The 16,836-nt window shown below is 37.6% G+C and overlaps 1 protein-coding gene across 4 annotated transcripts in view; it reads right to left on the bottom strand.

Annotated features, from left to right (window-relative positions):
- Nucleotides 1-1,403: 1,403 nt before the first annotated feature.
- The window catches only part of BMAL2 (basic helix-loop-helix ARNT like 2), a 123,060-nt gene continuing 107,627 nt past the window's right edge, over nucleotides 1,404-16,836 (bottom strand). For all 4 annotated transcript variants that reach the window (XM_047866572.1, XM_047866571.1, XM_047866574.1 and 1 more), the window contains 4 exons: nucleotides 16,174-16,282; nucleotides 5,091-5,178; nucleotides 3,204-3,312; nucleotides 1,404-1,636 (listed from right to left, as the gene is read on the bottom strand). In XM_047866572.1, the coding sequence (XP_047722528.1) occupies nucleotides 1,500-1,636; nucleotides 3,204-3,312; nucleotides 5,091-5,178; nucleotides 16,174-16,282 (443 nt within the window). In that variant the 3' untranslated portion in view covers nucleotides 1,404-1,499. The remainder of the gene's footprint in view (nucleotides 1,637-3,203; nucleotides 3,313-5,090; nucleotides 5,179-16,173; nucleotides 16,283-16,836) is intronic.

Here is a 16,836-nt window from a genome sequence, read left to right as displayed (position 1 = left end):
GTCTGACAAAAGTTCTAACTTATTACGTACAGCCTAAAGAAATATGCAGAGTCAAAATAATGCTTTGTTTTGGTGAGAGGCTCTGAGGGAGATCTGTTGGGAGGTAGAGCACCACCTAGAGGAAGAAAACGGCATTGGCTCCCCTACTGAGGCTCAGGCTTCTCCATTAGTTTCCTAGCCTATCTTACTTTCCATTCGTGGGGCACCAAAAAAAAAATATATACATGGAAACACACTGGGTAAACTAGAAAGAGCAATTAAAACATAAGGTATAATGAAATTATGATCTTCAAAAAGGTAGATATACATGTATTATCTTAAATATTCTTCTTGTACTCAGTTTAAGCTACCTCTCAGTTACTAGTTAAAAAATGATCTCCAAATTTGTAATTATAGCTAGAAAATTGGTTTTTATATTCTTTCTCATTGCCTCATAGTTTCAAAATTATACTTAGCCTTTACATAACTACCTTTGGCTACAGGCAACAGTAACCATAATTGCCTAATCTAGAAGGCCACAGCTATTTCCTGGGTCAGTCAATTCATCATTTAACCAGCGAAACCAGTGCTTCCCCAAATGTGTATAAAGAAACTGGTTTATACACATTAAACATTTCAAAAATACGAATTTAATTGTGACTTTACACAAGACATTTATCCTGCCTGGGCTTGTTTTTTTCCTCCATGGCTAATCCTTCACTAAGCACCTTTACTGCATCAAAAACTGGTTTTAGATATAATGAAAATCTTGATTGGTTATGTTAACAGTAATTCTTACATGCAAAGGTTAATTACCAAGAACTAGGACTAAGGTCTTCTGTAAGCAAAGTTGAAACTCTCCCAGCTTTTCTTTTCTTCTTTTTTTTCCTGAGTTTTAAATAAATCATCTCACTTAAAGTCTATCTCAAGTGCTTCTAAGCATAAATACCCTGTATCCAAGTCTACAACGACTGAATACTGTATTCATTACAATTATGAGCACCGATTATATCATTTCTTACATGTTCAAGTACTCGGTTTTCTTAAAATATTTAAGCCCTATTCTCAACTAAGGAAATACACAGGAAATGGTGATGTTCCAATTTACATAAATCTGCTATTATAAATCAATTATAAATGAATCTTAGACACAATATATTAAATTCCCCAAACTTAAAAATTGCATCAGAAAATAAAAACAAAACCAAAACAAGGTGTATGTGATATTCTTGGTTAGAAATATTTTAGCAAAAATACAGCAACTAGTGGGTTTTAAGCCATTTCACTGAGCCAAGGGGTCTGTAGGAAACGCTGAGCCATTCTTTGTGAAGGGAAACCTCACATTTCCCCCATACTGCTGTGAAAGGTGCAAATCTATAAAAATTGGTAGACCATTAATAGGAATAAAAGATAAGAACAGTATCAATACAGAGCAGAAGATTGTACAGTTTGTTTTTTTTTTTTTTTGTAAATGAAATGCTTTATCACATTCCTAATTTTTAGAGTTAGAAAATCAAATGCTAGAGTGTCCAGTGGATATCGCTGATGTCCCCAGGGTCTCCCAGGCCCCCTTCTGCTTCAAAGTAATTCATGAAGGCAGCCATGGCTGTGTCGTCATTGTCACACAGGGCATCAAAATCCAGCTGGGCACCTTGGCCTATCAAATTAAAATACAGACTCATGTGAGTACATTTGGAGGTTAAAAGATGAGTATCGTTAAAAATGGCAAAGCAAGCAAAAAAAGAGATATAAATCAAGAAACAGAGTCTTAATTATAGAGAACAAATTAATGGTTACCTGAGGGGAAGTAGGCAAGGGGACTGGTGAAATAGGTGATGGGGATTAAGGAGGGCACTTGCCATCATGAGCACAGGGTGATGTATGGAAGTGCTGAATCACTATATTGTACACCTGAAACTAATGTAACACTGTATGTTAACTAACTTGAATTAAAAACTTGAAGAAAACTAAAAAGAAAGGCAAGAACACTATACAATGTAATTTTGAAGGCAAAACCTCTGTCTTAAATTTCAGAAGGCTGATATATTTTTAAATGGGTCACCTCTTTTTTAAATTTTTTTTTTTCAATGTTTATTCATTTTTGGACAGAGAGAGACAGAGCATGAACGGGGGAGGGGCAGAGAGAGAGGGAGACACAGAATCGGAAACAGGCTCCAGGCTCTGAGCCATCAGCCCAGAGCCTGACGCGGGGCTCGAACTCACGGACCGCGAGATCGTGACCTGGCTGAAGTCGGACGCTAAACCGACTGCGCCACCCAGGCGCCCCTGGGTCACCTCTTTTTATAACAAGGTGCTGTCACGGAAATTGCACATAACTCACTTGATACACATAAGTGAGCTAGTCTATGAATTTTCTAATAGAAAATGACAGTGGTAAAAGACAGTTGGAAGCTAGGGGCCAGAATTCATGCATGTGTATGTATAGAGCCTGGAAGGATAGATTTAACTTTAATCTGATGCCTTGTGAAAATGCCAAGGAAAAAATGCCTTGTATTTGTTTAATCTGAATGAGAAGATGGATACAAAAGCATCCTCTTCCAAAAATCTGAAAATGTTATAAAAGGGGAAATGCCCAGATTTTTATTGAAAAAGGAAATAAGAAACCATAGAAATGAGTTATAAGTTAGATACAAGGAAAAGGTTCTAGAGATTATAGGTTAACACACAGCTACAGATTAGCCAAAGTTTTCTAGAAATTTTTCAAAGTACAATGCAATTTGAGATGATGAATATGTGGCTCTGCATGAAGCTGATCTTCGTTTTCTTTCAACCTCTTTGATTCTCTTTAACATACGTTTCTAGTAGATCAATGTTAGTTATGTATAAAACTGTATACTTGATTTGTCTGCATAAACATAGTTAAAATGAATAATTACATCTTAAACACTTTGTGATTGGTATCATTCAAAAGTTCTTATTCTTGGGAATGGACATTTTTTCCCTAGATATAAGTACCTTAGTTTTATCTAAATGGCATGTATTAACGATACCCATAACTGATTCAGTTAATAACTGAACTTACAATGACAGGTGCATTAGGTAGCATACACCTTAAAGTCGAGTGATTTATTGCATTTAGGATTTTGAAAAAAATCTTAGTTTTAACTATTTGCTTCTCTAGAAGTCTCCTAAGTCTGAAAATATAATGATTAAGAAAGTGTTAGGTAAACTAAGACGGTGGGTAGTTGCCAAAGAAAACCTACCAAGGAGTGGCTCGTGACTATGGGAAGGAACAGCACTGTGGTTTTGCCTTGGAGCCTCTGGCTCCCCTATTTCAGAAGGATTTCGTGGAATCGGCTCCTTATTTGACATCTGAAAAGACAGGATAATAAATAGTAAGGCTCCTACTTGAGTGAAATAATGACCTCTTAGCAATGGTCGGATGTGGGCCTGATGGCAGTGCCACCACTGCCATCATCAGTATGACAGCCTGCATCTGCCCAGTACTATGTGCCAGGGCCCCACAAGCAGCCTCTCCTTTCGTGTCTCAAAGGTTGTAAGGTCAGAAATCTGAGGGCTAAAGCTTGCCCAGAGTGTTGGGGCCATTATTCTAACCCATCCACCTGATGCCAGGGTCCACATTCTTTATAACAATAACTGAATGTACATGCTATAAGGACAAGTTTTGGATTAAGGAGGAAAAGCTATTTTTTTTTTTTTAAGAAAATGATCATAAAACTATCGCACATGAAACTACAATGGGAAATAGTGCTTTGGAGTGGGAAATGGATTAAACTAGAGGCTTTTACCAACAAGTTTTCATATTGTTGCAGAGTTACAAGCCAAACAAATTGAATGTATTTAAATTTTTTTTTAATGTTTGTTTATTTTTGAGAGAGCAAGCAGGGGAGGGGCAGAGAGAGAGGGAGACACAGAATCTGAAGCAGGCTCCAGGCTCTGAGCTATCAGCAAAGAGCCCAACACAGGGTTCGAACTCAGGAACCATGAGATCATGACCTGACCTGAGCCAAAGTCAGAGGCTTAAACTGACTAAGCCACCCAGGCGCCACACAATTCAATATTTAATGTAGCTTATCAATATACATCATTTACCAATATAATATTACTGACACTTTAATAGCCTGGCAATTGCCCTCTGATCACATCTCCTTTTCTCTTCTGCTGAAGTCACCACAGTCTTGAGTTTTATGTTGATTTTCTTGTTACTTTTATAATTTTAGCACCTATATAAATACCCTTAAGCAATGTATGGTTTCTTAAACCTTATTTTGAACACTCAATAAATGCAGTAATGCTCGGTGAAAAAAAATACTTCATTTACCTACACTTTCTTATTAAGTTGGTGAATTTGATCTATGAAATGTCTATAGAATGCACACTACTTGGAGATTATGTTGGAATGCCGTAACTCCCTGCTTCTAGCTTATTGTCTGGCAAAAAAGGGGTACTTAATAAACATTTGCTAAATGTAGGAGTAAAACTTAAATACTAGACCGAAAGACTTAGGACATGTGTATAAAAACATTTTTTCAATTTCCGGTCAGATTTCTCTTATATTTTTATACCACTTAGTTTATAGTCCCACTTTAGATCTTTTTGTTGTCTGGGATACATTAGAATTATATTGTAGATGGCTCCTCCAGATATTTAGGACTACATTTAATCAATTTTGTAAATGTAACCATGCATTTCAAATAGCTAGTATATGTTAAATTGAATTAAATAGTAGCTTATAGTAATTTTTCCCCACACCATAAGGAGTACATTTAATCCACTGAATTAGAACCCATTAAAATAACATTAATAGCTACCATTTATTGGTCACAGGTTGTGTACCAGTCACTGTTGTTGTTGTTTGTTTTTGCATAAAATCACTTCATTTGCACACCACTCCAAGAGTTCGGTGCTATTATTATCCCTACTTAACAGATGAGGAAATTGAGGCACAGAGTTTAAATAGCAAGCCTGTGGTTGCCCAGCAATAAATGTCTGAGTCACAACTCAGATCCAGATAGTATGCTGTCAGCCACAATTCTATGTTGCCTCTTAAAATCCATGGAAAGAGTTTATTTTTACAGGACGGCATCTTTTCTCAAAAGAAATAATATTTCATGAATATTAACACTTACCGTACTTACTTTCCTGCAGTTTATAGTGTGAGAATCTTTCATTAAATCTGCTGGCCTTGAGTCCTCAAGGGAGGAAGAAGCCTGTAACCTTTAAAAAGTGACACATAAAATTTTTCTCTATGTATAAGGTAATTTTCTCCTCCAAATGCATAATCTACTGATAAAAATACAGTGAAAAACAGGAGACTGAATGTCATGACAGTTTTCACAATTAGACTGATTTGTTCAGTGCCGTACTTACTTTTTACTATGGGCCGCTGAAAAGTAGCCTGTGGTAAATAGAAACCTAAAACTCTGAGGGTAAGAGCTCTTAGGTAAGTCATGTTGTCTTAGTATAGCATGTGGCAAAGTTTGAATAGTAATACAGTTCAAGATAGGCATTCACATAAAGAATCTGTTCCTTATCAGTTCCTTATAGACAACAGAGCTGAGAGTAAAGAAAGATTTCCTAACATCCCACAACCTTTATTTTAAGTGAAAAATGGTCACATTTTTACTACAATAGGTCATCCCCAGGTGCAAAATCAATGAAACATAAAACAACACAAACAAAATCATATGCTTTAGTCATAAATCTCTTCAAGACAATATGACAATATTAGTCTCTTCAAAACTTGGACAGTATCGTATAAAGTTAAGTGCTCGATTATGTGAAATTCATAATGGCATTAGCATAACTTTGTCTTTATTGTCAAAAAACTAGTTGACAAGAAATTATAGAGGAAGAAATTAAAATGCAGGAATGAAACGAATTAGGTATAAAACACAAGTGAAAAAAAATCAGTGACCTGTCTTGGGGATTTTTCATAGGACAGCCCATGTAAATAGCTTTGCTGGTTTCTCATTCTATAGTTCATTATTTAAAACTACCACCTGTTTGGGGCGCCTGGGTGGCGCAGTCGGTTGGGCGTCCGACTTCAGCCAGGTCACGATCTCGCGGTCCGTGAGTTCGAGACCCGCGTCGGGCTCTGGGCTGATGGCTCAGAGCCTGGAGCCTGTTTCCGATTCTGTGTCTCCTTCTCTCTCTGCCCCTCCCCCGTTCATGCTCTGTCTCTCTCTGTCCCAAAAATAAATAAAACGTTGAAAAAAAAAAAAGTTTAAAACTACCACCTGTTCAATTAGCCTTAGGTTAAAGATGCAACCCCGTCCCTGGACTTCATTTCCACATTAATCTAAAATACAGCTTCATATTAGTCACCTGGGCAGAAACCTGCTATTTAAGTCCCTTCACCATGTGACCTCTCCTTGGTTAAAACTCGGCACTGCTCAGCAACCCAACTTCTCTCACAAACTCCTTGTTATGCTGAAACCATCATGCTTTCTCCTACCTATCTCTATACATTGGCTGTGGTGCCTCCATGGATTAACACCCTCCCCACTGCTTCCTAGACATTCTAATGGTATTCAGTTGTCAATGTGTGGCTCAAGTTCCACTTTTCTTCACGTGCCCTTCCAGCATCTATGGTCAAATGATTTTCAGCAGGGCTCTAAAGACCATTCAATGGAGGAAAGGATAATCTTCAACTGATGACATGGGAAAACTGGATAGCTACATGAAGAAGAAAGTTGGACCCTACCCTGTACCGTACACAAAATTAACTCAAAATGGACCAACACCTAAACATAAGACCTAAAATTATAAAACTCTTAGCAGAAAACAGGGGAAAAGCCTTATGACATTGAATTTGGTGATCATTTTTTAGATGGTGTCAAAACACCAAAACAAAACTGGGTCACATCAAAATTTAAAAATTTTGTATATCAAAGGAAACTATGAACAGAGTGAAAAGGCAACCCACGGAGAGGGGAAAAAATATTTACCAACCCTATATCTGATAAGGGGTTAATATCCAGGATACGTAAAGAACTACAACTCAACAACCAACAGCCCGGTGAAAAACTGGGCAAAGGACCTGAGTAAATAATTCTCCAAAGAAGAACTACAAGTGGCCAATAAGCACATGAAAAGATGTTCAAAATCACTAATCATCAGGGAAATACAAATCAAAACCAAAACGAGCTACCACCTCGCACCCATCAAGAGAACTATCAATGTACAGAAAATAACAAGTGTTGGCAAGGATGTGGAGAAACTAGAAAACTTGTGCACTGCTGGTAAGAACGTACAATGGTACAACTGCTATGGAAAACAGAATGGTGGTTCCTCAGAAAATTTAAAATACAATCACCATATGATTCAGCAGTTCTACTTCTGGGTGCATATGCAAAAGAATTGAAAGCAGGAACTAGAACAGATACTTGTATACCCACATTCATAATAGCCACAAGGTGGAAGCAAGACAGGGATCCACAGATTAATGCATAAAGAAAATGTGGCATATATATATAGTGAAATATTATTCAGCCTTACAAGGAAGTTCTGACACATGCTGCAACCTGCTTAAACCTTGAAGGCATTATGCTAAGTGAAAGAAATCATTCAAAAAAGGACAAATAATTATGATTCATTCATAAGAGCTACTTAGAGCAGTCAAATTCATGGAGACAGAAAGTAGAATGGTGGTTGCCAGGGGCTCAGGGAAGAGGGAAATGGGAAGTTGTTGTTTAATGGGAGTTTCAGTTTTGCAAGGTGAAAGTTCTAGAGATGGATAGTGGTGGTGATTGCGTGACGATGTAAATGTACTTAATGCTACTCAACTATAAACTTAGGAATGTTAAGCTTTTTATGTTTTGCCACAATTAAAAAAGAAAATGCTTTTTGCTGATACAATTGTTTTCAGTACTTAAGCTATTTAGTTGTAAAATCTTACATCTAGAAGGAAACCTGGATCCTATAGTGAAACTCCGTATAGGATTAAATGCCAAGAATGTACAAATTACACACTCAAGCATTTAATTATATACTATATAGTACTTTCAGTTTTACATATTAAGTGTTAAGAGATTTATGATCAAAGTGTATGATGGGTCATATGCATATTCTTGTGCATATGTTTCATAATACTTTCAATTCTTAAAAGTATATAGCACATTGCAAGTATTCAATATTCAATAAAATTGGGCAGACAGTAGTCACATGACAAATGTTTGAGTTTTTTTCAATGTAAACTTTTTAATATGAAAATTTAAACTGTATAAACAGGTAGAAAATAAAAAGCAAAAATTTCTTCTCCCTTGTATGTCTCCTACCCCCGCCCCCCCAATGCCTAGTTGCAAATAGGAGAAGTAACTAGTCTGAACAAATTTCCGTATTGTTCTATATTGTGAGGTGTTAGGACCCTTCTCTACAATTCCAAAATCAAAAAGGCTTTGAACACTGAAAGATTTCCCATAATTTATTTGGCAGCAAAATTAGAACTGATCTGAACTTGGCCAAGTCTGACCTGATATGAAGCTAATATTTTATCCTACTCTGCCCTCCTAATATTTGTAACAATTCACTCCAGAAATAGATCTTTGAACTTTCATTATGGAAAACTTCCAAAAGATATAAAAGTAGATAATACAATGAAAGATCAATAATTCTTTTCCAAATCTTATTTAATGTATACACCCCAACCTCCTCTCCTCTCCTCCCAGACGTTTTACCATTTAATCTGTAAATACTTCTCAAAGCATAAATACTAATGTAATTGATTATGGGGTGCTGCCCATGATGTAACTAATTGTTCTAAACAAATTGAATTTCAAAACACTATATTGAAATGTTTGGTAGAATTCATCTGGGAACCCATCTGGTCCTGGGCTTTTGTTTGTTGGGATTTTGTTGATCACTGATTCCATTTTATTACCGGTAATGGCTCTGTTCAGGTTTTCTGTTTCTTCCTGATTCAGTTTGTAAGACTGTATATTTCTAGGCATTTCTCTATTCCAGATTATTCAATTTGTTGGCAATTTTTCATGGTAGTTTCTTATATTCCTTTGTAGTGTAGGTTGCAACTTCTCTTTCATTTCTGATTTTGAGTCCTCTCTTTTTTCTTGAGGAGTCTGGCTAAAGGTTTATCAATTTTGTTTATCTTTCTAAAGAACCAACTTTTAGCTTTGCTGATCTTTTTGTGTTTTTTGTTTTTGTTTTTTTTTTTTTAGTCTCTATTTCATTTATTTCCACTCTAGTCTTTATTATTTCCTTCCTTCTACCAACTTTGGATTTTGCCTTCTTTTTTCTAGTTCCTTTACAGATAAAGCCACATTGTTTGAGATTTTTCTTGGTTCTTGAGGTAGGCCTGTATCACTATAAACTTCCTTCTTAAAACTGCTTTTGTTGTATCCCAAAGATTTTGAACTATTGTGTTTCCATTTGCTATTGTTTCTAGTTATTTTTTAATTTCCTCTTTCATTTCTTCGTTGATCCACTTGTTGTTGAGCACGTTGTTTAGCCTCCATGAGTTTGTGTTTTCTCCAGGGTTTTGTTATTGTAATTGATTTCTACTTTCATATTGTAGTAGTTAGAAATGATGCTTGATATAATTTTAGTTTCTTTAAGTTTATTGAGAATTCTTTTGTGCACCAGCATGTAATCTATACTTGAGAAGGCTCCATGTGCATCTAATGTGTATTCTGGGGTACCTAGCTGGCTCAGTAGGTTAAACCTCCAACTTTGGCTCAGGTAATGATTTCATGGTTTGTGAGTTTGAGCCCAGTGTCGGGCTCTGTGCTGACAGCTCAGAGCCTGGAGCCTGCTTCAGATTCTGTGTCTCCCTCTCTCTCTCTCTTCCCCTCCCTTCTGTCTGCTCACATGTCTGTCTGTCTGTGTCTCTCTCCCAAAAATAAATAAACATTAAAAAATAAAGAAAGAAGGGGTGCCTGGGTTCCTCAGTCAGTTGAGCGTCGGACTTTGGCTCAGGTCATGATCTCACAGCTAGTGAGTTCAAGCCCTGCATCAGGCACTGTGCTGATAGCTCGGAGCCTGGAGCCTGCTTTAGCTTCTGTATCTCCCTTTCTCTTTGCCCCTAACCCACTTGCAGTCTGTCTTTTTCTCTCTCAAAAATAAATAAACATTAAAAAACTTTTTTTAAATAAATAAATGTGTATTCTGCTATTTGGGGATGAGACATTCTGTATATATATTTTTTATGTCCATCTGGTCTAATGTGTCATTTAGAGTCACTGTTTTCTCATTCACTGATGTCAGTGAAGTGTTAATGTTCCCTATTATTGTATTACTGTCAATTTCCCCCTTTATGCCTGCTAATATTTTCTTTATATATTTAGGTGCTTCCATGTGGGGTTTAATAGATATTTAAAATCGTTATATCCTCTTATTGGATTGGTTCCTTTATTATTATGTAACACACTTCTTTGTTATTGCTATGGTCTTTGTTTTAAAGTCTATTTTGTCTAGGGGCGCCTGGGTGGCGCAGTCGGTTAAGCGTCCGACTTCAGCCAGGTCACGATCTCGCGGTCCGTGAGTTCGAGCCCCGCGTCAGGCTCTGGGCTGATGGCTCAGAGCCTGGAGCCTGTTTCCGATTCTGTGTCTCCCTCTCTCTCTGCCCCACCCCCGTTCATGCTTTGTCTCTCTCTGTCCCAAAAATAAAATAAAACGTTGAAAAAAAAAAATTAAAAAAAAAAAAAAAATAAAGTCTATTTTGTCTAATAGAAGTATTACTACCCCAGCGCCTTTTTTTTTTCTACCTCCATTTGAATGGAATCTCTTTCTCCATCCCTTCACTTTCAGTTTGTATGTTTTTAGCTCTGAAGTGAGTTTCTTGTATGCAGCACATAGTTCTAATTTTTTATCTATTGAATCACCTTATGTCTTTTGATTGGAACATCTACATTTAAAGAAATTATTATTTTTTTAATGATCATTTTTGAGAGAAAAAGAGTGAGCAGGGGAGGGGTAGAGAGAGGGGTCAGTGGATCCAAAGCGGGCTCCATCCTGACAGCAGACAGTCCGATGCAGGGCTCAAACTCATGAACTATGAGATCATGCCCTGAGCCAAAGTCAGATGCTTAACCCACCCAGGTGCCCCTACATTTAAAGTAATTATTGATAAGCATGTACTTATTGCCATTTTGTATCTTCCTTTCTGGTTGTTGTAGTTCTTTGTTCCTTTCTTCTTGCTCTTTTCCTGGTGATTTGATGACTTTCTTTAGTGTTATGCTGGGATTCCTTTCTCTTAATTTTTTTGCATATCTTTTATACATTTTTGGCTGCGGTTACTATGAGTTTCACATATAACATCCAATGTATACTATATGAAGTTGATGGTCTCTTAAGTTTGACATTCTAATTTTTTTTAATATTTATTTTTGAGAGAGAGGGGGAGAGCAAGTAGGGGAGGGGTACAGAGAATGGGAGACAGAGAATCCGAAGTAGGCTCTGCACTGTTAGCACAGAGCCTAACATGGGGCTTGAACTCATAAACCACGAGATCATGACCTGAGTCCAAGTTGGACACCTAAATAACTGAGCCACCCAGGCACCCCTTAAGCTTGACATCCTAAAAGCACTACATTTTTACTCCCACCTTTCATATTTTATGTGTAGGATATCATATTTTATACCTTTTAATTTTTGTATCCCTTAACCAATTTGTTGATATTATTAATTTTATTAATTTTGTTCTTTACCCATCATAGTAGCTTTATATGTAATTGACCTACTACCTTTACGGTGTGTATTTTTTAACCAGTGAAATTTTTTCCTTTCACAATTTTCTTCTATTTATGGCCTTTTCAGATTAAAAATTTCTCTTCAACATTGCACATAAGGCCAGTTTAGTGGTGGTGAAATCCTTTAATTATGTTTGGGAAACTCTTTATGTCTCCTCAATTCTTATTTTTTTTAAAATTTTTTGTTTGTTTTATTTTTGAGAGAGATCATGAGTAGAGGAGGGGCAGAGAGAGAAGGAGACACAGAATCTGAAACAGACTTCAGGCTCTGAGTGTCAGCATAGAGCCCAACACGGGGCCTGAACTCGTGAATCATGATATCATGACCTGAGCCCAAAGTTGTACGTGCAACTGACTGAGCCACCCAGGTATCCCTCTCCTCAATTCTTAATGATAATCTTGCTGAAAGAATATCCCTCCCCCCCCCCCTCTTAAATGTTTCTTTATTTGTTTTGAGAGAGAAAGAGAGACTAGGGGTAGGGCAGAGAGAGAGAATCCCAAGCAGACTGTACGGTCAGTGCAGAGCCTGATGAGGAGCTTGAATCACGAATCATGAGATCATGACCTGAGCCAAAATCAAGAGTCAGACGGTTAACCAGCTGAGCCACTCAAGCATCCCTGGGTAGAATATTCTTAGTTGTAGTTTTTTCCTTTCAGCACTTTGAATATATCATACCACTCCCTCTTGACCTGCAAATTTTCTGCTGAAAAATCAGCTGATAACCTTATGGAGTTTTCTTTATATGTTTCTAGTTGCTTCTCTCTTGCTGCTTTTAAAATCCTCTCTTAACAATTTAAGATGTCAAAAACTAAAGATAAGTGTCATGGTGTGGATTTCTTGGGTTTATCTTATTTGGGGATTTCTTTGCCTTCTTAACCTAGATGTCTGTTTCCTTCCCCAGGTTAGGGAAGTTTTCAGTTACGATTTCTTCAAATAAGTTTTCTGCCTGTTTCTCTCTCTTGTTCTTCTTCTTGGATCCTTATGATGCAAATGTCTGTTCACTTGATATTGTCCAAGAGATCCCTTAACCTGTCCTCATTCTATTTTTATTTTTGTTGTTTAGCTTGGATGCTCTCCACTACCTTGTCCTCAAAATTAGTGATCCATTCTTCTGCATCTGCTAATTTACTGCTGATTACCTCTATTATACTTTTCATTTAAGTCATTGTATCCTTTAATTCTGATTATTTTAATATTTTCTGTCAACTTGTTGAAGTTCTCACTAAGTTCATCCACTCTTCTCTCTTGTCCAGTAAGCATCTTGGTGCCCATTACTTTGAACTCTTTATCAGGTAGACTGGTTATCTCCATTTAGTTTTTTGCCTAGGGTTTTGTCTTGTTGTTTTGTTTGGTACACATTTCTGTCTTCTCATTTTTAACTTTTTGTTTTTTTCCTCTATGAATTAGGTGTAACAGTTACTTTTCCCAAACTTGAAGGAATGGGCTTGTGTATGGTTGTCCTCTGTGTAGACTATGTGCCTGGTGACTTTCGCTGACTGGCTAGAGCTGTGGCTAGCATGGGTGCAGATTCCAGGGCACTCTGAGCTAGGGCGGCCCTGGTGGGATAGCTGGAGCTGATGTGGGCATGGGCCAGTGTAGTCTCAGGGCTCTCTGCACAGAGGGTGCCCTGGCAGGACAGCAGAGAAGAGGCAGTGTAAGCTGGGGGTGCCTGGGGCTCTCCACAGAGAGGGCAGCCTGGCAGCTAAACATAAGGCAGCTAAACATAAGGCAGGGCTAAGTCTGAGGGTCCTGGGGCACATTGTGAAGACAGCATTCTGATAGGGTGTCTGAAGCTAATGCAGGCACGATCCAAGTGGCCCCAGAGTGCTATGGACCAGAGGTGCCCTAGTAAGTCATATGGAACTGAAGTGGTTCAGGTCTAGAGTATTCTGGGCTGCTTTGTACCCATGTCAGCTTTGCAAGACAGCTGCAGCTGTAGTGAGCACTGACCAGGTGTGTTCTGGCATGTGTTACACTGGGACAACCTTGGTGGTACAGCAGGGCTGGTGTGGGCTCGGGGCATGGGGCTCACTGAAGCATTAGGCCACCTAGAATGCCGAACCCTGCTTCCATCCACACTCTCAAGGTGGAGGGGAAATATAAACTGTGGCCACCATCCCCTCTGACCTGGACAAAGTTCCAGCAGTTCCCCTGCTATTTGACAGAGTTCTCGGCTGGTTCCTGTATATTCTAGTTGACCTTTTAATTCATGACTTTTTTTATGTGCCCCACAGCAGATGATCTGCTCACAGTATCCCTTCTCACTGCTGTTTGCAGTGTCAAGGGTGAGGATTCCCTTTGTTACTGAGTCTCTATTTCTCTCGCTATTCTTTATGTGGTCTCTGTATCTTCAATTGTGCAGAAGCTGTTTAGTCAGCCCTCTGCTCTTCTTCAGGAGAAACTTCTCTATAAATAGGTGTAGATTTGGTGTGTCTGTGGAGGAGGTGAGTTCAGGGTCTTCTAACATCACTCCCTTGGAACAAAATCTCTTCTTTATGATTTTTCTGAATATTTTCTCTTCTCTAGCATATGTTATTGTAAGAATACAGTATACAATACATCTAACATACAAAATATGTGTTAATTGACCATTTATGTTATTGGTAAGGCTTCTAGTGAACAGTAGGCTATTAGCAGTTAGGCTTTGGAGGAGTCAGAAGTTATACGTGGATGTTTGACTGTGAGGGGTGATATCCCCAACTGCCATACTGTTCAAGGGCCAGCTGTATATATTTTTAACTGTGTGGGGAGGGGTGAGCAATTGTTGAAGGTTCTTGGCCATTTATAATTTTTCTAGTCTACTCTCCAACTTCTTTACTACTTATTTTATTCCCCAAGCTCTTTTTAAAAATTGGTTATGGCTAGTATCCAAAATCTATAAAGAGCTCACCAAACTCCACACCCGAAAAACAAATAATCCAGTGAAGAAATGGGCAGAAAACATGAATAGACACTTCTCTAAAGAAGACATCCAGATGGCCAATAGGCACATGAAAAGATGCTCAACGTCGCTCCTCATCAGGGAAATACAAATCAAAACCACATTCAGATATCACCTCACACCAGTCAGAGTGGCTAAAATGAACAAATCAGGAGACTATAGATGCTGGAGAGGATGTGGAGAAACGGGAACCCTCTTGCACTATTGGTGGGAATGCAAATTGGTGCAGCCGCTCTGGAAAACAGTGTGGAGGTTCCTCAGAAAATTAAAAATAGACCTACCCTATGGCCCAGCAGTAGCACTGCTAGGAATTTACCCAAGGGATACAGGAGTGCTGATGCATAGGGGCACTTGTACCCCAATGTTTATAGCAGCACTCTCAACAATAGCCAAATTATGGAAAAAGCCTAAATGTCCATCAACTGATGAATGGATACAGAAATTGTGGTTTATATACACAATGGAGTACTACGTGGCAATGAGAAAGAATGAAATATGGCCTTTTGTAGCAACGTGGATGGAACTGGAGAGTGTGATGCTAAGTGAAATAAGCCATACAGAGAAAGACAGATACCATATGTTTTCACTCTTATGTGGATCCTGAGAAACTTAACAGAAACCCATGGGGGAGGGGAAGGAAAAAAAAAAAAGGTTAGAGTGGGAGAGAGCCAAAGCATAAGAGATTCTTAAAAACTGAGAACAAACTGAGGGTTGATAGGGGGTGAGAGGGAGGGGAGGATGGGTGATGGGTACTGAGGAGGACACCTTTTGGGATGAGCACTGGGTGTTGTATTGAAGCCAATTTGACAATAAATTTCATATATTGAAAAAAAAATTATACTTCAGTTAAAAAAAATAAATAACATTTAAAAAATTCTTTAATAACTTTATTATTTATACCCTATATAAACTTTAATATAAATAAAGGTTAATAAAGTTATAAAGTTTATTTATAAGGTTTAAATGAAGTTAATAATGTTATACTATCAAACTTCTATAGTAAGATATATTCATTTTATCACCTGAAACACACATTTTCTGCAACTTATTATTTACCTTTTTCAGAATGGTTATTATGCTTAAGTTTTGAGTTTTTATATAATTAACTTTTTTCTTCATGAATTATAGATTTTTTGTGATGTTTAGAAAGGAGTTTCTAAACTAAGATTATAAAAATCCATACCTGTGTTCTTGATACACTTCTTATAGCTTTTATTTTTTTAAGTTTATTTCTTTATTTTGAGGGGGGGAAGGGGCAGAGAGAGAGGAGGGAGAGAGAGAATCCCAAGCAGGCTCCAACAGCAGAGCTCTGACATGGGGCTGGAACCCACGAACCACGAGATCATGACCTGAGCTGAAATTGGCCTGCTTAACCGACTGAGCCACCCAGGTGCCCCATATAATACTTAACCTTTTTTCGTTGCTACTATGAAAATGATCTTCTCTTCCATTATGTTATTGAACTGGTTATTGTTTGAATATAGGAAACTTACTGATTTTTGACTACTGGTTTTATAAGTATAATAATTTCACTTGTGAAGGTATTTGCAGCAATAAAATATTACCTTTGTAAGTCCAGGACTTCATTTACAAGATCTGTTCCAATACTACCAGGGCCAAGTACTATTCCAGTAGACATTCCAGGTACATTAATATAAGATGGTTTTGAGGATTCTAAATAATAACAAAAGGGAAAATCCAATTGAAGACTTCTAAAAAGTTATGTATAACTTTGGTTAATATTTTTATCTCAATTCAAATACATTTCCCATTTTCCTTTTTAAAAGAAACAGACTAGCTACATCCTAAAATATTAGAAATATTTATGCTTGCATTACAAACATAACTCATGATGGCTTAAGACGTGTATGAAGAATGACAGGAGTCAAATGTGTAGAACATCATTGAGGGTATAATTATGACCTGTAACCCTTGAGCACAGACAGTTCCTTCCCATTTTAATCTCCACACTGAAGCCAGAGTAATACTGCTTTATTTTTAATATTCCTTCATATTTCTGTTTTTATTTATACGAGTAATGGAGTAAAATATTCCTGTGGTGAAAAACCAAGATAAGCAAAAACTCCCCATTAATACTTTTCATTAATTTGCTCAACAGATATGTATTGAGTGCCACAAACTACAAGGAACTATGCTAGCCACTAGATAGATAATGGATAAAATACCATTCCTACTCTCGAAGAACTCGATCTAGGGGCAGACCAGAT

Source organism: Prionailurus viverrinus, chromosome B4, assembly GCF_022837055.1.
Source record: "Prionailurus viverrinus isolate Anna chromosome B4, UM_Priviv_1.0, whole genome shotgun sequence".
In the NCBI taxonomy this organism is placed as follows: domain Eukaryota; kingdom Metazoa; phylum Chordata; class Mammalia; order Carnivora; family Felidae; genus Prionailurus; species Prionailurus viverrinus.
The sequence above is the reverse complement of the archived record's forward strand: the minus strand, read 5'-3'. Positions and strand labels throughout refer to the sequence as shown.